General features: G+C 35.4%; 1 protein-coding gene across 1 annotated transcript in view; it reads left to right on the top strand.

Moving 5' to 3' along the window:
• COL9A1 (collagen, type IX, alpha 1) overlaps positions 1-17,421 on the top strand; it is a 63,712-nt gene that overhangs the window by 19,796 nt on the left and 26,495 nt on the right. Inside the window, exons 11-25 of the mRNA XM_010003278.1 lie at positions 1,737-1,790; positions 2,381-2,416; positions 6,474-6,497; positions 6,797-6,850; positions 8,501-8,554; positions 9,899-9,931; positions 10,077-10,133; positions 10,810-10,863; positions 12,143-12,196; positions 14,903-14,956; positions 16,071-16,124; positions 16,437-16,490; positions 16,671-16,724; positions 16,838-16,891; positions 17,105-17,158. Of these exons, the coding sequence (XP_010001580.1) occupies positions 1,737-1,790; positions 2,381-2,416; positions 6,474-6,497; positions 6,797-6,850; positions 8,501-8,554; positions 9,899-9,931; positions 10,077-10,133; positions 10,810-10,863; positions 12,143-12,196; positions 14,903-14,956; positions 16,071-16,124; positions 16,437-16,490; positions 16,671-16,724; positions 16,838-16,891; positions 17,105-17,158 (744 nt within the window). The remainder of the gene's footprint in view (positions 1-1,736; positions 1,791-2,380; positions 2,417-6,473; positions 6,498-6,796; positions 6,851-8,500; positions 8,555-9,898; positions 9,932-10,076; positions 10,134-10,809; positions 10,864-12,142; positions 12,197-14,902; positions 14,957-16,070; positions 16,125-16,436; positions 16,491-16,670; positions 16,725-16,837; positions 16,892-17,104; positions 17,159-17,421) is intronic.

Below are 17,421 nucleotides of genomic sequence, written 5' to 3'. Positions count from 1 at the left end.
GGGGGGTTGGTGTCACTGAGCTTGAGGTCCCGCTTACCTGAAACACAGAAAATTGGGGGAAAAAAAACCTCCCAGACTTCAGCCACTGCACAGAAGATACCTGCTGATATGTCTTCCTTTTTTCTGGGGTGAATAAGACAGAATAATGCAGGTTCAACATCACCTAGTGTTCATGGCCTGAATGAGTTGCATAAGGCAATAAAAACGCCTTCATACAGTTTTTGGAAAGCTCTTCGTATTTTTCTCAAGAGCAGTGTTTGAAAGCATTTCTTGCCATGAAGCAAGATTGTTACATTAGTACTTAGATATTGTGCTGGCTGGTAGGCAAGCTTATGTCTAATTTACAAAAGGGGTACAATACTTCTATACTTTAAGACATCAGAAAGAAATATTATATACAACAAACTGGTATATTGGAGAATACTGCAGATTATATACGTGGAAATGCTTAATATTTATTGAAGATTTCAATACTATTAGAGGTTAATTTTTAGTTTGCTTTTGAAAAGAGATTCAGTGGTTATGGAGTTGAAACAGTCTCTGGTGAAATGGTTCTAGTTTCCAATTTGTAAGAGGAAGTGGGCCTGCCATGAGTGGTGTCTCATACCACTTCATTTTTTCCTGAAAATAATACAGGACCACAACTAATTTGTACGTATCAAAACCCAATAAGCATATATTTAAAAATAATTAACTCTTATAATTTTCACTTAAGGCATGGTTTGTTTTCCTTGCCAGAATTCATGGTAACACATTCAGGTGAAACAATGTTTTTAAACCCCACTCAGCTTTTGATGTTTGCTTGCACTTGCATAGTCCCTCATATTAGTGAATGAGTGAGGCTGTAATACCAGAATAGTGTTCTGAAATGGTGAACCTTTTTTATTTTCACTTGAAGACAAAATATGGGAGCTTATTGTACTCCCACTGTGCATTCAACTTTTAATTGGGGTTTTAGATCTGTAATACATTCTTCTATGTTTAATTGTTGAGGCAGTTCTGACTTTTTAAAGCCCATTTTTCTTTCACAAACTATTTCCATGTCAGGTTTAATAGACTGAGTAAAGATACCGTACAGTAATTGCCTGTAATGATCATATAAGCTTTCAAAAGCAAATTATTAAAGAAAGCATCCTTTTGGGTGAACTGAACTTCCTGGAAGCTTACCAAAAAAGAAAAGTACTGGACAAATGTAAAAGCAAGGCTATTCTTACAGATATCTGGAAATTCATAAGCCACATAAGCTAGTTAAAATTTTGGAAGCAAAAGAAAACAAAATAACTCCAAATGAATTAGTAATTATAATATCACATTTGCTTTTTAATAGAGCGACAAGTGTGGTTCACCTCAGATCCAGTCTGGCAGCTTTGCTGATATTTTTTTGTGTGACAAATGTTTTATGTAAAATGGAAAACACTGACCGTCCTTGTTCTTAACCTGAGCCATGAACTAAATTAATCAGTTTCCTATTGAGTGGAATCACATGTTTAGTTCGACTGTGATGGAACTGAAAAATTTTTGAAGGACACATATCACAGGCACTGATGTTTGCCACCAGAAGTCAGTATTTTGAACTTGGGCAGTTCTATTTCTACATGTATACAGGAATTTGAATTGTAAGTCTCTTGTAGTTACTCATTTAATATCTTAATTATTCCAGTTTTTAGAATGTTTTCTGTTGTGACTAAGAAAACCACATAACCTTTGCATTAACATTGTATATATTACTTCCTAAGGGACTCACAGGACCTGACGGGTCACATGGAGCCACAGGACCAAAGGGACAGAAGGTAAGAACAAAACTGTGCATTAAATGATGGGATTGTTTGTTTTTTTTTTTAAAGAAGGATTTTAAAAAAACCTTTTGTTTGTTTCTATGTAACTCATGAGATGCTGTAGCCTTTCTTAATATATTAAAACACCTATAGAGTACCTAGCCATTGAGCCCTTTACAAACATGACAAAGCAACTTCCATTCCCCCAGCCAGCAGTAAGTAATGCTGGCATTACACTGGAGAGGCTCTTTCCATCTTGTGGTACTGTAATTATGTCATAGTAATTCACAGTGGCAACTACAGTGGTGAAGCCTGACTTCATCAGCAATCAGATAAAAGAAATATACATCAGAAATCAGAGTAACCAGCATATTTTAATTATTTTTGGTGGGGCAAAAAAAGGCCTGAGGATGTATCTTTTTAATATTAAGAAAGTCTTTCTATGAAGTCTCACTGAAGCTAGCATAGCATTAACAAAGTAGATTGTTCTTACAGAGTATGTCCACTAAATTATACCCTCCAAAAGATGAGAGCATCTTCCTGTATGTTGTTTACAAAACTTTATGCTAATGCCTCCTGAAAAACTCAGTTTTTATCTCTTAAAGGGTGAGCCAGGACTGCCAGGTGCTCGTGGACTTCCAGTAAGTAATACATTGAGTATATGAAGAGGCTTTTTAGCCCTTAAGTATCAATATGAAGGATTATTACCATTAAATGTAGTGAAGAAAAGCCAGAAACAACCTCTGGGATTTCAAAAACTCATGAGATATTAAAGTAGTGCATTAAGGAACCTTTTTGTCTTTATATCAAAATGTGCAGATATTACTAAAAAGTTTGGTTTGTATGCAGTAGAAAAGAGCATGTGTGATGTGGTTGCAAGTTTTGGACTCATACAGTTGTTTTCCACCTCTTTGTGAAAATTTTTTAAAGACAGGAGACCCCATGTTTTATTTGCACAAGCAAGTCTTCAGTTATTCCTGTTTCAGCTCCTTGCTGTGGTTTAAATGGGATCACTGATGTGCAAATGCTGTATGGAACTTCCTGTGCTGCTGTTCCATATGAAAGCAACAAAATATGTGAAAGGACATGCTAAGAGTACTGTTCCAGTTGACATGAAGATGCACATAACATCCATCTTTATGGGCTGATAATCACTGTGAATTGTAGGAAATTTGCAGGTTGAAGGAGTGGGTGATGGTTGGAATGTAGAAACTTAGATTATATAGGAAATCAGGAAAAACCTCAAGGAAAATGAATAATGGAACAAGTTGACTGTAATTAAATTATAATAGGGCTGCACATAATCTAAGTTTAATTAAAAATTAGATTAATTTTGGATAAATTATTGTAATTAAATGGAAGAGGCATTGTATTCCAGTATAGCACTCCTTGCTATGAATTTGTGTATCTTTGACTGTTTCTTTGTTATTCTGACTCTGCCCCTTAACTTTCATTACATTTTTATTCAACAATCATTTTGGTATTTGGCCAGAGAGGAAATGATCTTGTTATTCTTAAAGATGCTACATTATAGACATGTTCAAACTTAAGATGAATCATTTTATGTGTACATTTGTGTTTAATTTTAAGGGTGCTGTTTCTTACCTGAACATCTGGAAAATAGGTAATAGTTTTATAATGGCTGGTCAACCTGTACGCTCAATGTATGAGCTAAATTTAGTCTCAGAAAATAGCAGAACTGAGGTAGCTTTAAGGTAGATTGAGAACCCTACATTTTTCTGTTAGGGGGTTGAGGGTTTATTTTTTGTTCGCTTGTTTATTTTTGGGTTTTGCTGTCAAGTAGATAGGGAATGTGACAGGAAAAAATGGGCAATTAAAACTGAATGACTGAAGTGCTAGTTTAAAATACTGTAGCATTTTAGCCTCTCACCTGAAGTAAAACCTGACTTGGAGAAAATATTTATGATTTTACTTCACCATTAAAAGACTAAAGTGAGAACACATAATTTAAGAGCCTTCAGAAAAAAGTGGGTTTATAAAATATGTATAGAGAGGGTTAATCTCAAACTGGAGATGTTTCTATGGGAAAGCAGCAAACTGGATCAACTCATCAAGGTAGAATGCTGATGCCATTCAGAGCAGCACTTACCTGAATCAGGTCTTTTGTGGCCATATTTTGAGACTGTAAAAGCAATAAATTTGATGAGATTCTGGAACATTGCTCGAAGTTCAGTGATTTTTGTTTGCCCTGAGACTTACAGTCTTAAGGTGGTAACGCTTCAGTGAACCCCAGCAAGGATTGCCTTTGAAGTTGTTTTGCCTCTGTTCATAAGCAACTGGACCTTATATTTAAAGGTGAATCTACAGGAGTATTTATAATGAGGACATGATAATTCTTAGTTATTAAAAGGTAAATAAAAGATGGATATACTTAGTCACCTTATGTCATTACCTTTGTAATTAATAAGGGATAAGGTTAATCTGTACAACTCACATTATAGGAAGTTTTTATTTTGTAGCTCCATGGTTATTAACTTGTACTTGCTGAATCCATATAGAAAGATTAATGCTCAAAATAAATCTCTTGGGGAAATCCCTTTTATACAGGCTTTTTTCTTGATGAATGACTTGAAGTTGCTGATGAAATAGAGCAGTTAGTTTCTCAAAATGGCCAACACTGGTAATCTCACTTCTACTGAGCTTAAATTTAGAGTAATGAAACCTAGTTTTTAAAAAGAGGAGAATAGAAAAGGTATGTGAAGGTTCTTATTTTCAGATTCAGAGATTTTTGAAAAGCACTTACTACAAGCGTGAAATCGTGGGGCTGTTTAACCTTGGCAGGTCTTTGGCTTGATCCATGAGACCTTGTGTATTAAACATAGCGAGCACACTTAGGAGTCTGCATAATAGTTACATGATTAGTTGCGTATTTAGGTGTAATTATGCACTGCTTTGAATTCAGTCAGTGGTCTTTTGCAAGTGGTCTCTGGATGGTTATCCAGAGACTTAATTTCTCACAAAAACTCCTCTTGCTTAAGTTATTTAAACATTCAGTGCAAACAGAATGTCAGAACCCTTGGCTACAATACTAATTAGTTTTAAATTATTGTCACTGTTTTACAAGCTTATGCAGCAGAATTTATTGGACTCCAGGGTAACTGAAAGAAAGTATATTAAGTATCTGAAGTTTTATATACAGCATTTGGTTCTCTGATTCTGTCACCATTTCTTCCTGAATGTATCCTGACAATCTTTAGTTACCTTTTTTTACTCCTCCTTTCCTTTGTTTTTTTCCTGCTTCATGATTTAGTTTTAATTTATTCTCTTTATCTTATCTCCTTTGTGGATAGCCTCTTAAATGACAAAACTAGTAGAATACTTCTGACTAATTGAATTAATTTACCACTCTAATTTGGCCCTGATAAATGGACCTGTGGCTGCTATATTCAGTACATGTGTTGTGTTTCACTCTTTAGTCCATTCCCTCTTGGTTATGTTCCCTCCAATGTTATTATTAGCTGATATATTGCTGGTGTTTTACAGGTCTGACATGTGGGTAGGATTGTGTGTATTTCATGACAGAGAAATCTAAAGTGTTTTAAGTCCTACTGAAGCACAGCTTCCAGCACAGGGGGCACATACACATATTGGTATGTGATCCTTTGTGGTGGATGGTGGCAGTTTTGTGTGTTTGGATAGTTCTCAGATCTACAGGATGAGTGTCTCTGAACCAGCTGATTACAGACTGTGGCTTACTGCCCATGCCCATAATGTATAGTATGATAAATATATATTATAAATAATGTATTATATGTAATATGATAAATTGCAGCAAGGGATTGTTAAATAATATAGAATAAATTATGTAGGATATGCAAGATGAAAAAGTTTACTTTTGACTGTGTTTTAAATGGTTAAAATGGAATGATTGATAAATGTTTGAAATCTTCCCTATGTTATACCAAGTTCTCTAAAGACAATCTTGCAGATACAATCCTGGTATGATATTCTGTGGCTTTTAAACTCAGCCCAAGTGCTTTATTACATCAAAATTCCTGGAGATTTAAGTGTGTTTGTGATTTTACATGCCACTGTTTCATACACATAATTGACATTGGTCCTCATAACATTATCCATTTGCTTTAGCAATGCAAGACTAAGGGATCTGTTTTCTTAGACAGAGTGTATCGTTCTACTAGATAGAAAGCCATTTGTGTCTTGGACACTTCTCATTAAAATGATTCAAAGCAATGCTGATTAAAAATGTAAACAGAAGGAGTTTGGTGCTCCTTCTGATTACCAAAAAGCACTAATTTAAGAGACTTAGACCTTTGGGAAGCACTGGCAAAAAATAAATAAAAAAATATTATCTTTTATTATAAATTTAAATGCACGGTTAGAAGGAAACGATTCTATCATAGGTGTGTTTATAAAGATATTTAATAATTAGCTAAACCCAAAGGCTTTAAAGGCTTCAGTCTTTTGTGGAAGTGTAAGTGTTTGTAAATATGTATACAAATACATGAGACTACAAGGCAAGATTATAATTTTTATTTCTCCTGATATTAGTTACCTAATAATAGTATTTATATTTAACATTAGTTAAACAAGTTTTCAAAATTATTTTGCAGAATGAATAATCAATTTTTGGTACCTTTATATCTCAAATACCCTTTTTTTGGCAAACAGCTTGACTAAGGACCCTCACCACATTTCTGACCTTTTCACATTTCACAGGGCAAGGGGCTTCTTGGACCACCTGTAAGTATCATTTTTGTAATTAGTAAATACACTGTTTAATGAATGTGTTTAAATACTAAATAAAGCTTTTATATTGTAAAAAAAGTAATTCAGTGAAAAAGACGCTATTTTAATCCCAGTGTTCTATGTCTATTATGTATCCTTCTTTCAATTGCTTAGGTTTGTGCTATTTAGGGCAAGAACAGTGGTGTCTGAAGGCACAGCTTTTTGTTTGAGAGAATTACCTGTTCTCACTTCTTGGAATCTTCTTATAGAGTTATTATATGCTCTAAAGATACTATTTAACTTGGTTGTTATAGGGTCCAGCTGGTGCAGCAGGTCTTCCTGGGGAAGTAGGTCGTGCTGGTCCACCTGTAAGTACTATCATGTTTGCTAAAAAATATAGGTTTACTCAATTGCAAGAAGGTACTTCTAAAAAAAAAAAGAATAGTAATTGTGCTGTCTAAATGCTATTTGGATTATAACAGCACTTGAAAACATTTTTTTTTTTCCTCTGCAGTGGTCACTGGAAGAGGAAAGATTGTGTTTAAAGCTCATCAGAAATAAGGAGAAATTCATAGCACAAAGTCAGGGCCACCCACTAGATTAGAATTTAATGTTTCATATAGTATTCCAAATTCTACTTCTCTTACTCAAAGAAAGCTAAAACAAAAAGCAAACGTGCCAGAAATACAGGAAATGTAAAACTTAACATTAGAAGCACAACTTTAACATTCCTGTCTTTGCACAGATACATTATGGTGCATGCCCACATACTGTTCCTGTTTTCCATTTGCCTATCACTGAACAGGGCAATTTGGTATTTCTTCTCAGACTCATTTGACACCTAATTCCATCTAATGACCTTACTGCTAAACTGTGCACTCAGTTTCAGCACACTGTTGTATTTTGACTCATAAAACCAATTGTTAATTTATTTGGAACCTGAAATAGTATTAACATTTTATTTAATTAAGTCTACTTTTTAATGTATATGTCTCCCTGTGTGTTATGCTCAGTCATATCAATTAATATAAAAATAATAATAACAACTCCCAATTTATTTCAGAAGTTGATCTGTCTATCTTGTCTGTAGCAGGGGCACTTTCCTAGATAGCTAGGGAATGTACAGGCTTTTTGTAAAATGATATTTTTTTGTCAAACCACATTCTGGCAATTGGCAGTTCAGAGACTGCCTGAACCAGAAATAGATCTTTACTGCCTTTTTCAAAAGCTATATATGAGCCTGTGCTTCATTAATGTAGTCAGGCTCTTTTCTAATCAATTTATATTACAGGCTTCCACAAAACATTGTGATAATCAGTACCACAGTATAATTGTATATTGTGTGGAAAGTAAATACTCCTTTTTCAGTGTTTTTAAGCCTATGGCTCTATAGCTCATGCACTGGGAATTAGTGGATAATTTTTCTATGTTCATCTTGTTAATTTCATCTATAATTAAATAACATATCAAACATTACATTTAAATTACAGTAAGGTTAAAAGTGATCCCCATCAGAATATTGATTTATTTTAATATAAAAGCTCTTTAAAAAAATAATTTTCAGAGATTCTGTGTTGTCTTTACTTCTGAAAGCATTGGGCGTAAAACCAAACAGGAGATGATTCTAACTTCATTAATTCATATTTGGCTCTGGAAAAGGGGATGTTTTCCTCTCTGTGCTTTGTGGTTTTTTTGCCAGAATTCTTTTGATTCAGAACTTAATTAGCAGTTTTGAGATGTAAGAGTGCAGATATGATCCTATGATCAGATGTTTCAAAAGCAGCTGAATTGTTTTTTATTTTTGTGACACCTGTTTCACAGCATGGTTCCCATTCTACTAAAAAAATTGGTTTTCCATTTCTACTATGGAAGCCATGTTATGGGCTTAGGTTTAACTGGCTACCTAGCCCATTCTTCTGTTGCTACTTCATTTCTCGCTGTTGTTGTGTGGTTTGAATATGTAACCACTGTTTTTCATTATTACTATGAATCAACAAAAGTACCTTACTCTTCTTTAGGGAGATCCAGGAAAAAGAGGGCCACCAGGACCACCAGGACCACCAGGTCCTCGGGTAAGTGATAGCTTTAAAATGTGTTGATGTCTGAATTTTGTGTCATTGTTACCTGAACAAAGCATCTCAAGTCCTACAATTGAGTCCTACAGCTGAATACTAACTAGGATTTCAGCAGGCTATATGAATTCATACTGTCTAGAGGCTTGTGCTCAAAGCACCAATGCTTTGTCCCTCTAGGGGAATGGTTACCTTCTTTGAGCTTCTTGGGAGGAGTGGTGTATGTTATGCCTTTTTCTTGTGGCTATTTACCTGCTCAGAGAGATAAAACAGAGTGTTTGGAAGACACATTGGAGACTGGGTGCTGTGTAAGGCAAACCTCTGAGAAAAATGTGTCATACTAATATCTTCTTAAAAGCTGTGCTATTCCTCTGCTGGACAGACCCTAAATCCATATGCTTTACTAATGCCGTGTTTCTTGTTTTCATGAAAGTTACCAGAGAATTGGCAGAGGCAATGTAAAAACTGTGAATGGTAAAGTGGTGACGAGTGTTTAGGAAACAAGTAAAAATGAATTTTCAGTAAAGGCATATGCTGCATCTATACCTTGACAGTTTTGTCATTTTTAGATTTCTGAACTGCCACAATCTCACTCCAGTTGATGACTTTATGGACCTAAACATACCCTCAGCTTTTTAAAAATCCTATATAAAGGGAAACAAGCTCATTCCTTAAACTCTCTAAGCTCCTCTCTGAAACAGTGTGCTCTCTCTCACTGGACTTTAAAGAATCCAGCTGCTGTTGTGAAATCCTAATTCTCCCTGTTGTGCCTCATAAACCTCCTGCTAGCTTCCATCAAATATTTGATTCAATATGACGAATGGCCTTCCCCCCTCCAAGTCCATTTTGTTATATGCTGATGTCAAGTTTATTGCAATTCCATTAAGTGCCAGACATCTCACTCTTCTACCAGTACTTATGTTGTAGGAAGATTATTTTCTCTTTAAAGATCTCAATCTTTTTCTGAATGGGAGTAAATTGAAAAAACAAAAGTTGTTATTGCAGAAACCGTCTTGGGTTCTTTTGGAAATTCATGGGGTTTGGCTATATTTGCTCTATATTTAATAGAAAATATTTTTAAGTAGATTAAAAAAATAAATACATATTTCGTAATTCAGAAAATATGATCTAAATTAGAGGATAGGATTTTGCAGGTACCTGCAATCCAACAGTAAAATCCTATAGTTTAAGTGCTTTTCATGCTGTAGATCCTTTGGTTGATTGTACTTATAGTTCCAGCTCTAGATAGTAGTATTTTCTGTTTTGTCTAATGATTATATTGTCTAACGAGTCAAGTCTGGTTACTTCTGGTTTACTGACTTTGATAAATTTTATTTAATTTAGGGAACTATTGGCCTGCAAGACGGTGACCCATTGGTAAGATAGATGTCCAAGTTTTGGTTGAGTCTTTTTGTTGTGGTGTTTCTTTTGGGTTTTTTTTGGGGTTTTGTTTGTTTGTTTTAATAATCTCAGACAACCTCATTCAATCAATGTGGTAGTAACTATATGGATGCTTTTCCAGTGCCCCAATGCTTGCCCACCTGGCCGCCCAGGACATGCTGGCTTAATGGGGATGAAGGTAAGAAAAAATATTTGTTCAAACACTTCTTACAGAGATACTGTCTCAAATCACTAGGCAGGGTAATTGCTGGCTTGACGTTGCCTCTGTGTGGATGCTTAAGCTTATTTCAACTCTTGACTGCCAAAATAACCTCTTGTCATTTAAATCTCTTACTGGTGCAATAATCTTCAGGGTAAAATTTATGTGTGGTCCTGGAAGAACTACAGCCTATGAAGGACTGCTTCATTCATTTTTCTGGACCACTTGTAGTCTGACTCCAGAAATGTTAAGTATTCTTTCAAAGCCTTAAACTCTTTTCCTTCTTTCTCTGTTCCTGGGAGACCTGCAATATACTTTTTGAGTCTCATTTAATCTGATTATTTTTTTTTATGTAGTCTTTGCTGGTTTTTAGGAATACTGTTTGCCTGAGAAAAATTGTTATGGGGTAATGTAAGAAGAAATACTAGTCTAGAAATGCAGCCTGTGAGATCCAGGAGCAGATCCTTTTGAACGTGGTTCTTAATATGTAGTGTTGACTAGGTAGGTGAGGAAGCATCGGTGAATGAGGATTGCAGAGGGAACAGCAAGATACCCCTGAGGAGTCTGTGTCTGTTTCTGAAAACTCATTATTTTAATTTTTAATAATATTTATTTATTTATTTATTTATTTAGGTTTTTTTTTACATTATTTTAGGGTCAGAAAGGTTCAAAAGGAGAATCTGGTGAACCAGGAAAACAAGGTTACAAGGTAAAAAAATAACAGGAAAAACTGTTGATTTTAGCAAGCTAATTGTAGCTTAACCTCTTCTTCAGAAAACTATTATATTTTGTTAGAACTATTAATTGTTTTACCAGAATGCATGAAATACATGCTACATGTCACAATGCTCCAGAGTAACTGGAGGCACATCTCTATTCTTCATTCACATGCACTCTGTATTTATTATCATGCAGAAGTCATATGCCTCTTGCTTCTTACTTTAATAATTCAATTCAATTAGTGTGAACTCACGGCAGAAATTGAAGTAAAATGTATTAATTGGAAAACTTCCAAACTTCTAAATGCAGAAGAATTCCTTGGATTTACCAAGTAAATTGTTCTGTGGCACAGATAGGTAGTAACAGGAAGAATGAGAGTGGAAAATACATTTGAGAGGAAAGGGAAACTGCGTACGTTCATAGGTCAAGAATGATTCTGACTATCTAAAAAGGCCAAGTCTGATTCAGCTCAAGGAGTGTAATGGGAGCTACTTTAAGGTGTTTTATTTGAGTTACCCTTGTTTAATATTGAAAAATTTGTAAGAAAAGTTGAGAAGATTTGCACTGTCTTGGTCTGTGCTTTAAGACTGAAGCAAAAAAAAAAATCAGAGAAAAGTCTTTTAAAAATCCCCTGCTCTCTATTCCTAGGCATATTGAAAAGAATATGAGTTTATTAGAAACAGCTCACCTATTCTTTTAATGGATGTTGAGCCAATTGTCTTATGCTCCAAAATCCCTTTTTGCAAACTAAACTGGCAGTAAGTACTGTCCTTCCATTAGTGTGCATTGTCATTGTATGAGAGGGATTACCCTCTAATCCAATAGGGGTTTGATCAGATACAGCATTTTATCATTTTTCATTTTCAAAAATTCAGAAGTGCTGTGTGGTATTGTGATGCAGAGCTACTATCACACCCAGTCCATTCACATGTATGGATATACCTTTATTATAGTTTTAGTCTAAAAGAACAAAAAAACCAAAATATATTAACATAAAGAAAAAAAGGAATGACAGATTAAGAGTAAAATATAATTTTTCTTTATACTGGGGTTGCTTTGAAATTGCCCTTTTTGACTAACAGTGAAATGGAATATGAACCTAAATGAGTATCTGTCTATATTTTGAGGAAGTAGTGTGACTTCATTTGGATTTCCTTCAAGCAGGACATCGTGACAGAAAACACTTAGTAGTAAATGGACCTCCCACGATGAGAGAGCAATATGCATGGTATGGATTAGCTACAGATGTATTCCTTTTGCTTTCCCAGGGTGAAGAAGGGGACCAAGGACCCAGTGGGGAAGTGGGAGCTCAAGGCCCTCCAGTAAAGTATTTCCTCTTAAATAGTGTTACCCCATTTGCTTTATTATGTCATTTTTTTCCTTACTATTGTAATTAAAAGATAGAAAATCTCCACACACCTTTCTCTTTATTCTGCCCTATTGTCTCTGAGTGAAAGCAGAATTACTTAAATCCCTCCAAAAAGTTACATTATAACTTGGCACAAAGCTCTAAACAGTTCTGTGGAAAGATTTATTTTAAAAAGTATTTAATGCCCCAAATTTGTGTTGTGCTAAGATTGTGCAAGTAGTGTTTTTACTGTTTTGTTGTGTTTTTGTTTTTTTTTTCTCTTTCGCCTTCCTTTCCGTAACTTTGATGACTCTGACTTCATCCTCACAAAGTTAGTGTTTGCTTAAAACATGATTAACTGTGAAATTCCATCCCTGGAAAGCCTTCTATGAGGAAGTAACTAGGTGGATAGATGATAGTAGAGCACTAGATGTGGTTTATCTTGATTTCAGTAAAGCATTTGACACTGTCTCCCACAGCATCCTTGTAGATAAGCTGAGGAAGTGTGGTCTTGATCATCAGGTAGTGAGGTGGATCATGAACTGGTTGAAAGGAAGAAGTCAGAGAGTTGTAGTCAATGGGACAAAATCTAGTTGGAGATGTGTGACTAGTGGAGTCCCTCAGAGGTTGGTACTGGGACCGATGCTGTTCAATGTTTCCATGAACGCCCCGGATGAAGGAACAGTGTGCCCTCAGCAAGTTTACTGATGACACTAAACTGGGAGGAGTGGCTGACACACCAGAAGGCTGTGTTGCCATTCAGCGAGACCTGGACAGGCTGGAGAGTTGGGCAGGGAGAAACTTGATGAAATTCTACAAGGGCTAAGACCTGAGGATAAAGTAGCAGCCACTGAAGAGAAGATTTATTTTTCCTTAATCTTTTTTTCCTATGTTTTTTACCTTTTGAATGCCAAAGAGGCATTCTTCAATCACACTCATTATTTTAGAATTATTTTCTTGTCCTGCTTCACTTGACTTCTTTGTTCTGGCACATACCTCCTCAGCTTGTGAGGAGCTCTTCTTACGGTTATCACAGCTGAACAGGCAATAGAAAGCAAAATAAAGGGTTGTTCTAAGTGAGAGAAATAGGCACAGATTTTAAGCATAACACATTCAATTTCTATAGCTTAGTTTCTGATGAGGTTTTACTCTCTTTTCCTTTTCCTCTTTTCGTAAGAGTTAAACTATTTATTTTATGCTGTTGGTGTCCAAATACAGGAGCTTACCTTTATGCACATCACATCCAAATCCTAAATTACAGAATTCTTTATATATGTAAAACAATATAAACCTTTGGATTAGGGCAAGAGAAAGATAAAGAAAGAACAGAGACTAAGTAAAGGAAAGGGTGTTGTCCTTACATTTGATGCTTAAAAAAATAAACAGAGAAAGTACTTGTGTAAGATGCAGCTTCTGCTGTCTGAATGGCCTGTGGGGACCAATTAATTTAACTGAGTTTGGTAAATTTTTTTATCATTATGAAATAACACAGTAGAATTAAAAAACAACTGGAGATTGACTTTCCTCCCTCCCCCTCTTCTTTTTTACTGCATTACTCATTTCACTTCAGTGTTTCACCAGTTGATGACCTTACAAACAAGCTCTAAAATAATGGTTTCTTATTAAAATGTAGGGTTCATAATAAGCAGAAAGTGATGTGAGATAGACAACCTATGAAAAGAGGCTAGACAAGGTTTTAGATGCACAGACGGAGAAGCTGTGGATTCTTTTGTATTTTCTTCCATGTTTCTTATATAAATTAATGTAAGGCTTAGATCCCTAGAAGGAATTTGGAATCTAGTCTCCATAGCAGCACATGCATTCCAACACTTCCATGTAATGCATTGTGAAGAAGACTTGCATGAGATAGCCACCTCTGGAAAAGGTGTTGCTTTTGATAGAAAGTAGTGGTTACTAGAGTGTGCCTGTCAGAGGTTTAGATTGGGTGTCTTTTCCTTGTTGGGTTGCTGTAGTCACTGTTGTGTTATCTTCTTTTTCTCATGTTTTAGGCTGACAAAGCTTTAAATGTTCAGTACAAGATTCCATCTAACTTCTTTAGGAACAAGTAAAAGGGCTGCCTATCTAAAGTCTGGTCAAGGATTAGATTTGCTTATGCTGCATTGAAGTGCTTGGAGTTACTTCATTATTCTGTTGTAGTGCATTCTTCAGTCTCTCAGGAAGTGGAAAAAAGAGAAGCAAATTTTCCCACAAAAACATATTTTGAAGGGAAGTGATGGTAGTTAAGATACATCCTGCTGCATGAGGATGACTACTCAGTCCAGCCTCTCAGGTGTGGCAGGCATACAAAATTAGCACTTGTATACTCGAAAACCTTGCTCAATTTTGTCCACCCCTAGAGTTCTGTAAAGTCTGATGGTACCTTTCTCCTGCATCTGTCCTATACTCCACTTACGACACCATATTTGTGGTTTTAGCGTTCAAACTCATAGTTTTGTTATTTTTTTGTTGTTCTTTTAATGTCTTTAATTAGTAAAATATCCAATTAACTTATAAATTAAATATTCTAATACAGAAGTAGCTGAATTTCTCCTTTTATACTAAGAAAATAGTTAAATAAGTGTAAAAAAAGCATGTAGAACTCCTGAGTCTTCCATCTGAAAACTAGGACACTTCTGATGAAAAGATTTAAGCATAACTTGAATATGATTTTCATTTTCAGGGCATCCTAGGTACCAGAGGTATAACTGGTCTAATGGGACTTAAAGGCACCAAAGTGAGTATTAACCTTCCTTTACATAAAATGGTTTGAATAATAATAATAAAAAAAGTACAACCCTGAATGTTTTTAAAGCTTATTTAAATTTCTCAACCCCACATTTTCTCTCTCTCACCAGTTGTATTTCCATAGCTACTCGTAGCTACATTTCTGGTTAGGAAGACAGGCAATTTGGTCTTTCCAATTAATGAAATACACCTTTTCCTCTGATCCTTGGATTTATAGTGGTTTGGCTTGTGTGCAAGTATGTAGTTAGCAAGATAGCAAGCTATAGCATTTATAGACTCTAGTGTATTTTATATAAAGCTGAAATTTATTAAGTAGTCCCTCCTGTGATTTGCATCTTCCTGAAGCCTTTTGCTTCCGTTGTCCCAGTTTTTGTCAAGAGTGTTGACTGACAGTTTGTTCTTTTTCCAATCTTTCTGTCTCTTGCATCTTTTTTTGTCCTAAATTGCTGCCAGATGAATCAATGTTTATATGGGCTCTGAGTTTTCTGGGTGGTTTTCCTGTTGTTCATCAAAGTTTTTTTAACTGTTATTTCAAAAATCACTGTTACATTTCTGTTCCTATGATCTTGCTCACTCTAAATGGTAAAACTTTCTGGAATTAGTAAAATGTAGCAATCATGCCATTGTCTCCTCTCCAGAAATGATATCACCTGCATTGTTTCCTCGAAATGTGATAAAAATAGCTGCTCTGTACTTGTTGATTTCTGTTCACATTTTTATGATTGTCTATTATGTGATGAAGGGTATAGTATTATTAAGGAAGACATATTTTCTAAAGTAGCATGAAAATATTCACCTCCTTGCTGTTTAATATGTATTTTTACATGATGAGCAGAATATCATTTTTGGAATTGCAGTTTTCCATAGTTAAAAAATACTGGCTTTCACAACTCCACAAAACATCAAGGTAGATTTAAAAAAAAGCTAAAATTCCTTCGTAGTGCTGTTATGTTGGCTTGGGGACTTTGTTTTGTTTTTAAAAGAGCTATAAAAACCCCTTAGCTGTAGAAAATTTGCAGCTCCAGGCAAAGGAGGAAGGAGTATAAGTTATTAGTATTTCAGCACTTCATTTTAATGTCTTTTGTTATCTATTTGTTTTGTAGGGAGCTCGTGGGCTTGATGGCGATCCTGGTCCCCGAGGTCTTCCTGGTGCACCTGTAAGTAGAGTGTGTGTTAGCCAAATGTTTCCCAGGATCTGCCCACCCAGATACTAAGCCCTGAAACTTTGTAGTTGGAATTCAGAAAAGCCTCTGATTAATCAATTTCTGTTGATTCTTTACAGATGAATAAATGATATGACAGTGATTTCAAGTCCTTACTGTCCCCAAGGACTTAGGGGTAGATAAACAGTTTTTAACCTCTTAGTATGTTGTTTTTATGTCTTAATTCTGAGTGCTACTGTGCATTAGCTAATAAATACAAGTAAGTTTATTCTGATTTTGTTGCTAAAATATATTTTTTTCTTGTAGGGGGATCAAGGACAGAGAGGTCCACTGGGAGAGGCAGGTCCGAAAGGAGAAAGGGTAAGCACACACAGATTTCAGCTTGTGTTAACTTGCAAACATTGGTTACTTATAGCATATAGGCACACAGTGTAATTGGTACTCTCAAAGTAATGCATATCTGAATGAATACGTGTTGACTTTCTTTGCAACTGTCATTTCCATGTGTCCATTTTAATTTTTAAAATTTATTGTTCTTAGGGCCCTCAAGGTACAAGAGGAATAAATGGCCTCCCTGGGCCTAAAGGAGAGCCTGTATGTATATTTGATTCCTTCATTTGCCTACTGTCATGCCAATTTGTATATTAGAGTGCTTGGACGAAATCTCTCTAACAAGACTTTTTTTTTTTTTTTTTTTTTTTTTCAAGGGCTTACCAGGAGTTGATGGCCGGGAAGGGATCCCTGGAATGCCTGGAGCAAAAGTAAGGCACAGTTGGAATATGTATGTGCTTTGGTAGTGCCCTAGATTTCTTCACTCATTTGTGGCTTTCTATTGTGCTATTATGCACATTATTAGGGTAATTGAATGAACTTTCCCATCCTAGAGATCTGAAAGTAATACAGCTCTGTGTTCCAAAAATAAAATTTTCCATGTTGTTTGATTTGCATAAATTGCAACTTAAAATGTTTTTCAGGGTGAACCAGGAAAACCTGGAGCTCCAGGTGATGCAGGGCTTCAGGGACTGCCAGTAAGTATCTGATATTTTATCTTTGAAAGTTAGGCTTGACTCAAACCACAGAAAGGCCATATATACGTTAGTTTGATGCTGATGTTGGAGTAGTTTAAGTGAAAAATTAATCAAAAGGCCCAGGAAGAATATGTGTAATGCAAGGAGAAATTCTGCTACATGTATCCAAAACTTTTGCACAAAAGCCTCAATCTCCTCATGGTACCATAGTGAGGAACTACATCTTAGAAAACATTTGTGGTCAGTGTGCATTTTTTTAGGGT

Source organism: Chaetura pelagica, unplaced genomic scaffold (genome assembly GCF_000747805.2).
Source record: "Chaetura pelagica isolate M959 unplaced genomic scaffold, ChaPel_1.0 scaffold150, whole genome shotgun sequence".
NCBI classification, from domain to species: domain Eukaryota; kingdom Metazoa; phylum Chordata; class Aves; order Apodiformes; family Apodidae; genus Chaetura; species Chaetura pelagica.
The sequence above is the reverse complement of the archived record's forward strand: the minus strand, read 5'-3'. Positions and strand labels throughout refer to the sequence as shown.